Source organism: Haplochromis burtoni, unplaced genomic scaffold (genome assembly GCF_018398535.1).
Source record: "Haplochromis burtoni strain Fernald_Lab_line unplaced genomic scaffold, NCSU_Asbu1 Contig_16, whole genome shotgun sequence".
In the NCBI taxonomy this organism is placed as follows: domain Eukaryota; kingdom Metazoa; phylum Chordata; class Actinopteri; order Cichliformes; family Cichlidae; genus Haplochromis; species Haplochromis burtoni.
Window position 1 is genome coordinate 2371704 of NW_024582377.1, and position 8523 is coordinate 2380226.

At 43.8% G+C, this 8523-nt stretch overlaps 1 protein-coding gene across 2 annotated transcripts; it reads right to left on the reverse strand.

Annotated features, from left to right (window-relative positions):
- Positions 1 to 1444: 1444 nt before the first annotated feature.
- Positions 1445 to 7519, reverse strand: rps6kl1 (ribosomal protein S6 kinase-like 1). 2 transcript variants are annotated; one of them, XM_042218237.1, is made up of 12 exons: positions 7402 to 7519; positions 6605 to 6721; positions 6245 to 6417; positions 5842 to 5966; positions 5551 to 5643; positions 5141 to 5188; positions 4597 to 4729; positions 3024 to 4466; positions 2839 to 2928; positions 2260 to 2342; positions 2055 to 2150; positions 1445 to 1959 (listed from the first exon to the last, which is right to left on the reverse strand). In XM_042218237.1, exons 2-12 carry the CDS (start codon positions 6637 to 6639, stop codon positions 1849 to 1851), a joined length of 2430 nt encoding a protein of 809 aa, XP_042074171.1. In that variant the 5' UTR covers positions 6640 to 6721; positions 7402 to 7519; the 3' UTR covers positions 1445 to 1848. The 2 variants fall into 2 exon arrangements, with proteins under 2 accessions (XP_042074171.1, XP_014187447.1); XM_014331961.2 differs by lacking the exon at positions 7402 to 7519 and having other exon boundaries at positions 6605 to 7395.
- Positions 7520 to 8523: the final 1004 nt, after the last annotated feature.

Consider the following 8523-nt stretch of genomic DNA (forward strand, 5'->3'; position numbering starts at 1 on the left):
TCCTGTTGTAATTCTACTAAAAGAAAGTGGGAGATGTTGGCAAAGGATTTTGAAGTTGGAGCTGCCAGGCAGTAGGAGGAGAGACCAGAGAGAAGATTCATTGATGCAGTGGAGGAGCACATGAGAAGGACTTGTGTGACAGAAGAGAATGAGCTGCTGTGTTGACCCCTAAAGGCACCGCTAGAGGAAAAATGCAGAGTAGTTTTAAATTTCTGACCCATTTGAGATCAAGTTGCACTTCATGTGACTCATGTGGGGGAGATTCCATCTGTTGTAAATAACTTGTTTATCCTAGTTTCTGAACATACACTCCCTGGCCACTTTATTAGGTACAACTTGCTAAGAATGGGTTGAACCACCTTTCAACTTAAGAACTGGCTTAATTCCCCATGACATGGATTCAGCAAGATGCTGGAAACATTTCCCAGAGACTTTGGTCCATACTGCCACGATAGCATCACAGGGCTGCTGCATATTCATTGGCTGCACACCCATGACACAAGTCTTTCATTCCACTACATCATAAATGTGATCTATTGGACTGAGATCTGGTAACTGTGGAGGCCACTGTGGATACTCAAACTAGCCCCCGTGTCACCAATAACTGCACCATGTTCAAAGTCACTTAACCCACCTTTATTTTCCCATTCTGATGCTTGGTTTGAACTTGACCACGTCTTCGTGCCTAAAAGCACTGAATTGCTGCCACGTGATTGGCTTATCAGTTTAATGTTTGGGCTAATGTGCAGTTTTAACAGGCTTACCCAACAAAGTGATCAGAGAGTGTAGGTATCCATGTCAATACCTGTACATTTTGAGTCATACTGCTGCAAATCTAATCTCAATAGGTTTAATGTATCCCTGATAGTATTACTGTTGTTTTAAAATTGTGGAGCCTTAAGACTCAGTGACAGACTTTGTGAACATATCCGAATGTACAACAAGGAAACACAACTCCTGAAGGGAAGGAACTGTCAACTTAAATGCAAGTTTCAGAGTTGCCTGTGGAGGTCCACAGCTATGGAGTGAACTTGAAAGCACAATAAAAACCCTTCTCTGTCTTTAAAAAGTGTTTTGCACCGTAGCCCAGTCCACACCCTAATGAATCTACACTTTTCATATTTTCATGTGTCACTATCAAGAGATGTAATCATTTCATGATGTGATACTTTAGGATCTAGGTTAGTATGAGAATGCATGTTCAAAATGATATATTTTAGGTATTATGCAAGTATTTGCTGGTGTTTTGGGTCCCTGGTTATGAGTCCTGCATATCTTTTGGGGAGTCCCACTTCACAAATGGCTACTTTATATGTAATCATATTTGAAAAAGTTTAAAATTCATTTGAATAAACCAAAACTTAAAATTGTGCCAATCTTTGGACGTAGTAATGGCCTATTTATGAATGATAACCCAAAATGACAAAGGCTTTATAACAGGAAGGGATGTTCAAAGAAGATGTAACAATTTATTGCCTATTTATTCATTCTTCATTATTGTTTTTCTACATCAAGTAGTCCAAAATTAGTAATTTTTTCAATTGTCACATGTTAGGTTTAGTTGGCATCGGTTTTCATGCACGGTGATACTGAACTTGTAAAACTATCAAAATTACATCAAATATATATTAAGTTACATCTCAAGGGTTTAAAATAATCCATCTTGTTTCACTGTCCATGTGACAGTTCACCATTTTTGTTTCAGTTTTTATTTTGTCATATTTCTTTGGGAAGCACAAAATTCAAATGAAACCAGTATGCGGTGCTACAACTGTTAGGGCCACGTTAGGATGCTCGGATTCAGCCCAGTGTTTCAAGTCCAGTGTAACACACAGGGATCATCTCCTGCTAGCAGCTCAGAGCCTTCCAGGAAACTCCATTGAAGAAGGGATGACATTTGATGTCACTTACACCCCCACCTCCAGAGCCAAGGCGATAACCAGCATCGAACTGGAGCAACTGTAAGTGAAAATGAGTAGAAACACAGTTTAAAACTTTTTGAATACACTCTTTATAACAAAAGCCTTGCAGATCTTTCAACCCTTAACTCTAACCTCGGTAAGCAGAGAAGCGGCCGCGGTGCTCAGGTGGTCGGGGATGAGCAGCTGAGTGTGGGAGTGGATTCCTGCTGGGTGGAGCTGCCACAAAGGCTGCGGGGAGAGTCAGAACCAATATTTTGCAGGGATGGTACAAAACTTACAAAATTCAAAAGTTGCAGACTATTACATTATTAATATGCTTGGAGAGCGTTTAGCTTACCATTCCTGTAAGAAGTTCGAACAGCAAAGCCCCAAGACTCCACCAATCGCAAGACTCTGTGATCCGGGACACTCCGCCAATTTCTGTCGACAAACATCGAGCTGAGCTGAGTTCAGGTATCACTGATGTTCCCTGAAGGTGTGTTTCTTGTTATCGCTTTATATTCACTTGCAATGTGTCGAGTTGGTTGAGATGAATTTAAAAGGCTCTACAGCTGAGTGAATGTGGCTCAGCCAATAGAGTGGCCAATTTCCTAATTGGAACGTTGGTGGTTTGATCCCTGGCTGCTCCAGGCTGTGTGGCAAAGTATTTTTGGGCACGACACTGAACCTCTGAGTTTGTCCTGATGCTGGATCACAGTGTGAATGGTAGACAGAGAGCACTTAGATGTAGAAAAATGTCCTTGTGTGAAGGTGTTTTGTATAAGAAGAGTAGAAAAGTGATATATAGAGACCTCTCCACTTACCATGAAGTACCCGACTTCTTGCTCAGGACAAAGCGGACCAAATGGACATTGCCACTAGGTGGCAGTTTATGCTAAGGAGTAAGCAAGGGTGCCAGCTTAGAGTGAAGTCTTACCGGGAGCACAGTACATCTGTTCCATGGATTTGCAGCTGATCTCTGACTGAACCTCACTCCACTGGCTGAAGAACGTCAAACACACCTTTCCTGTGAAAACATTATAGCAAATTAAACTCAAATGCAGCACAAATTGGGTTTTTTATCATGTGGTCTTTGACAGTTGCTAGATTTGATAGCCTTACCGTTGCTAGTGAGCAGAACATTTCTAGGGTTAAGATCCCGACACAGGATGCCTTGCTGATGCAAACTCTCCAAGGCCAACAAGATCTGTGCCCCCCAGATGCGCACTTCATTCTCAGGAAGCCCCCAACAGGTCTGCATGGCCTTATCTGCAGCCCCGGGTGACTTGATAGGGAACCGAGGCAGATGGCACCACCCATCCACCTCTATGATCTGGTCTTCTCTTTCACCATCTGGTCTTTCTGGTTTTATAAAACCATCCACATCCTCTCGCTTCCTGTTGGGCGGGGCATCATGAGGGCCAGAGGAGAACCAGCCTACAGATGATCCCTTTGTTGTAGGTGCACGCTTCTCTCCAGGGCTTAGCAGCTCACGGGCTTCCTCTACTCCTTCTTTTGCCTCACTTGAGCAGGCTTCCCCTTTATTACTGAGCCCTGAAAAAGCCAAGGGAACCCTGGAAAACATGTGCTTTTTTTCTGTAACACTGAGGCAGAGTGAAGCTGAGGAAGGCCAAGAACTGTCCGAGGTGATCTGTGTATCTGTGTGGTCAGAAAATACTACTCTGTCTGTACTTCTGATAACTACCACTCCATTTCTTTCTTCCACAGTGGGACTGCTGCGTTCCTGCTTTGTGTTTAATTCTGCTGAGTTTACACCTAAAACAGATCCCTGGGGAGAGCCATTCATATCCCATGAAGCCCTGCCATGGATCTGGGTTTGGCAATGAAGAGGAAGATGCAAGATGGCAGGACTAGAACTCAAAACATTTTCACCGTTTTGTGACCCTGCTTTAATAAACGAGTCCAGATTCGTATGAGGTGCAGTTCGTTCTAGGGATAAATCAGCGTCAGTCAGTGCATAGGGGTTTGTTTTCTCACAGTTGTGCACTGGATCCGCAGCTTTCCAAGCCACTTCGAATTCGGAGCTGCACTCTATCAGCCCCATTCCAGGTTTCTTTTTATGGAGCTCCGACATGACGTCGAGAGCTTGACTGACACGAGCGCAGGAGAGAGGAAGAGCTGGCTTTTCCTGAGTTTCGCTGGAGTGCAAACACAAACTAGGAGCTGGTGGATGGATGTGAGTTTTGACCTGTGTCCTCGTCGGGCCAGACAGCAGAGTGAGCCGATCAAGCTTGGTGTAAAAAGACGCCGCCGAGCGTGTGTTCTGCAGACAACCCGTCTCCTCGATGTAGGAGTGAGTCCCGCAGCTCTCCAGTCGCTGCTGCGTCTCATCCCACGAGGTAGGGAAGTCTGCGTCTGGGCTTTCGTCGTTTAGTTTCTCAGGAATCACCGCTGCACTTCTGCTCTGCTGGTAGTCTGCGCTGATTGCAGGTGAGGTCTGGCTGGTCTTCAGCTTGGTGTTATGATGGCGAGAAGCGAAGCATTCTGGGTGTTCCTTGGCCTTCTCGTTCCTCAGTTTATGCAGCTTGGAGAAAAGCCTCCCACCTACAGAGAAGGAGCAATGCAAAAAACAAACAAAACAAAAGAAAAAACCTCTATATTACACTCCATTACTGTTACCAAAAATCCATCCAGATTGTTCCAGCAGCAGTGAGAGCAGTGGTTAAACGCTCACCTTTGACATGCTCCAAATGCAGATACACAGCATCCTCACTGACGTAATATCTTAGCAGCTTGACCATGTATGGCACCCCTTGAGGAATGATGGTTGGCTGGTCCCTGCTCTCCCAGCTAGACTTAACCAGGCTCTGGAACATAATGAGCATGACTCATATAGTTATATATAAATTAGCATTTTCTAGATGAGAAAGACGCAGGTGCATTATTACTCATTCAGGCGTAGATTAACCACTGCTTGGATTGACCCTTTAGGTCCAAGTGCCTGTCTGCTGCAATGTCTATCTGTACACTGAAATATGAGGTGCACTAGCACTGGCTAAAAGGGTGAGAGCTCTTAGCCTTGATTAATGTGGAGTGATACTCTGGGAGACAATCAGCATCGACTAGCCTGCAACAGAATACAACAACGGTGTTGCTGCTAGACAGCCGCCCTCCCCCTCAAATCATCTCAACTATCTGTGGACACGTGTTGGCCAATGGATGTGTTTTTATAGGTATAATTTTGTTGATGAACTGGCTACTATAGAGCGCACACTCACCTTTACCACAAATGTCTCCTTGTTGACCATACTTTGCACAATTAGGACCTTAAAAATGAGAAATAACACCTTTAGCCTTCCACATAAAAGCAGGTAAATTATTACAGCAAGTTTCAAGGTTGGAGCGCAGTTGATCATTGACACTTTCACTGTGTGCTACAAGGAGTGCAAAAAGGCAAAAGAAACAATAAAAATCAAAATTAAAACAAAAGTCTTTCATAGTCAAAGGAGCTTGCAAAGAAAAGCGTCTGGACTTCTTTAAGTTACTTGAAGAAGTTTCACCTCTCATCCTTGAAGAGGTGAAACGTCTTCAAGTAACTTAAAGAAGTCCAGACGCTTTTCTTTGCAAGCTCCTTTGACTACGATGACCTGGATGACTGAGAACCTTCACAGACAAAAGTCTTTCATACCTTGTCAGCCACACCCACAACCTTACACATCTCCAGATCCTCCACGGGTGAACTCAGGTGTCTGATTGGACGGAACCTCAGACTGCTGTAGCCCTGATGACACAGAAATCAACCGGATCTCAAGTAAGAATTTGAAACTTGGTTTGTGATAGTAGGCACTAAATGTTTTGTCCTTTGAGAAGAGTACAAGCAAGGACTGCTGAGCTACAATATGTTACAACCCTGCATACAGATCAACAAACAAGATGCCTTTTTTCTTCTCTTAAAAGCAGCAAAGGATGATTGTCTTACCCCTAAATGAGAGCTCCCTTTCCCCAGGTTATCCTGTAGATGTGTTATAAAGATTTCTTCTGCTCTCTTCAAATACTGGGTTGTTTTCCTCTTCACAGCCTCCCGACGATCCTTGTTCGGATCCACTGCAAAACAATTAAACTCAGTCTCACACCAGTAAAAGTGGGTAAAACCTTGGCTTTGGGAATATATTAAATGCCACAAAGTACCTTTGATCTATAAAACAGCAGCACACACCTAAAATATTTGGCCAGCAAGCAAATCTGTGCTTAACCTTTGGTTTATGACTTCCTGTTTTTATACTCGTTCACATCTTCCCATCACATGTCTTGTGCAAACATGCATTTCCATGTTCCCTATTCACTCTGTCACACAGAAAAGAGACCAGATATTTTCCACTTACATTGAACCCCATTTAGCAGCAGGTCCACGCCGTTCTTGTAGTAACTGAAAGCTGCCTCATAGTCCTCATTCACCTCACTGTCCAGTGCCATGCGGATCTGCTTGGCCGCCTCCACCAAGTAATCTCTTTTTGCCATCACTTCTTCTTTTGGACCCGTCAAGGTCCAGCTGGGCCTGTGCATAGCAGGGAAAGTTAGACATTACTCTTAAATAAATGGAACTATATTTAAATATAGTTGAGATATGAGCAAACTGCCTAATCACAGAAACAGAAACTGAATACAAAACTTGGGTATGTTAATCACACTGCTGCTGTGAGGCTTTTAAAATGATATTAAAACAACACAACCGTTCAGATTACCTTTGCTCTTCAGTCTTATCAACAGCAGGGCTCATCTCTGCCCTCGATCACTGGAATCAGAGCGTGTCTGCTCCCAGTGACTCCAAAACGTGGGTCTCTGCAGAAAGGCATGATCATCTGAGCGAGCACAAGCAAAGAGTTAACCGTCAGAGCAGAACAGGAAGTGAGTGCAGGCTTTGCTCTTCTATTTGTGATGAATGGAAAGAAGCAGAGCAGAAAATGTCCAAGATGACAGAGAGATGACTCAGAGCACTGAGGCTCATAGCTGTATGTCTCATAAATGCAATATCTTTTCCTTAAAACGTGATAAATACGCAAAGGCTTGCCTGAAAAAGGTGTAGACACAAGGACCCCCAACTGTACATGCTATAAAAACTGGGGTAATCGACTCGCGCAAATCACATGACAGTGATCACTTCCAAGGAGCAAAAGTATGTGCTAACAAGAGGCTTGATTACATTTTTAGTATGCCATTTATAACATTAAATGAATGAATTATCAGGCTGCATGCGGAGGCTATGGCTCAAAAGAAAACCTTCTATATATGAAAATCCTATATCCCCCCTCCAGTTCAGTCTACACTGAAACATCAGAGCCATACACACCCCATCCAGCCGTGGAGGCGTCATCATCTGAGAAGTGTGAGCCACACAGACCCATCTGCAGTCTCCTCCATTATAATCCATCATCTTCACAACATTCACCTCATAGCCAGTAAACTAGCAGTGTATCATGATACATAAGTGCACTAACACCACAGAAAACACGTGTAACCCGCACAAATGCACGCTGTGTACCTGATGCAAGGCGAGCATGGCCTGGACCCTCCGCCCCAGCAGCAGCATCAGCAGCAGCAGCAGCAGCAGCAGCCCGTGTCTTTAGCAACCAGAACACATCATCCCACAAGCAGGACAGGAGGAGAGAGCTCAGGCGAGGCTGCTGATTGGCTGAGCATGATGTCACTTTAGGGTACGTTCCACACACAGAGACCACTTCCCCCCTGTCATCCTGACAGATGCTAGAGGATTTAAAGAGACAGTGCTGTATTTGTGTTGACTGACTGAAGGCTATTTTCAGCCCAGATTTATTTATTTGTTTATGAAAAATAATGGATTTTCCTCAGATTTCTCCAGACGAATAACATTTAAAATTATTCATTTTATACAACAATCGATTTTTATTTTTATTTTTTATTTTTTATGTCGACCATGTACAGTTAATGAAAGGTTCCTCCTGTTTAGAATTGATAAGCTGCTGGGTTTCGGTGGGTACTTGGTACCAGATGGAGCCACGCTCCAACCAGAGCACAAAGGCAAGTCCTCCCCCACCCCCTCACCCACCCAAGGGAGGGATTGGGTTACGGAAGTGGGAGGAAACTCCAGCATGTCCCTGGAAGAAGGGGGAGAAAGAGGGGCATAAGATCAAATGCTGTAACCTTATCCAAAAGGGGAGGGGTATTAGTCACCACAGAGGGTTTTGTTTTTTTTAACCCATCCACAATTAAATCAAATCAAATTTTATTTTGTTTTCATTCAAACTGAAGCAAAATAACCCAGTTGAATGATAAACTTTGATTTTAGCACAATGTAAGACAACATTTATGACAATCACAATACAGGAGACCAAGAAGATATCCGGGTGTTGAATGTTTCATGATAGGAACCATGATGTCACTGTGTCTGTAGATCCTCTGATTAGTGGGATTGTATGCAAGCTGACAAATTTCTCCTGAAATATCTGTAAGATGATTCTCAGTTCCCTCAGTGTCATAGGTAGTAGAACTTCAAAGTGTCTGGCCTGGTGACATAGATACCATTTCCCACGGCGATTGTGGCTCAAGAGTTGGGAGTTTGCCTTGTAATCGGAAGGTTGCCGGTTCGAGCCCCGGCTTGGACAGTCTCGGTCGTTGTGTCCTTGGG

Coding starts and splice junctions, on each gene's coding strand:
- rps6kl1 (XM_042218237.1), bottom strand. CDS start 6,639: ATGAGCCCTGCTGTTGATAAGACTGAAGAGCAAAG. Junction 2,929..3,023: donor TGTTCTGCTCACTAGCAACG/GTAAGGCTATCA, acceptor ATGTTTTCACAG/GAAAGGTGTGTTTGACGTTC. Junction 2,151..2,259: donor TCGAACTTCTTACAGGAATG/GTAAGCTAAACG, acceptor CTCTCCCCGCAG/CCTTTGTGGCAGCTCCACCC.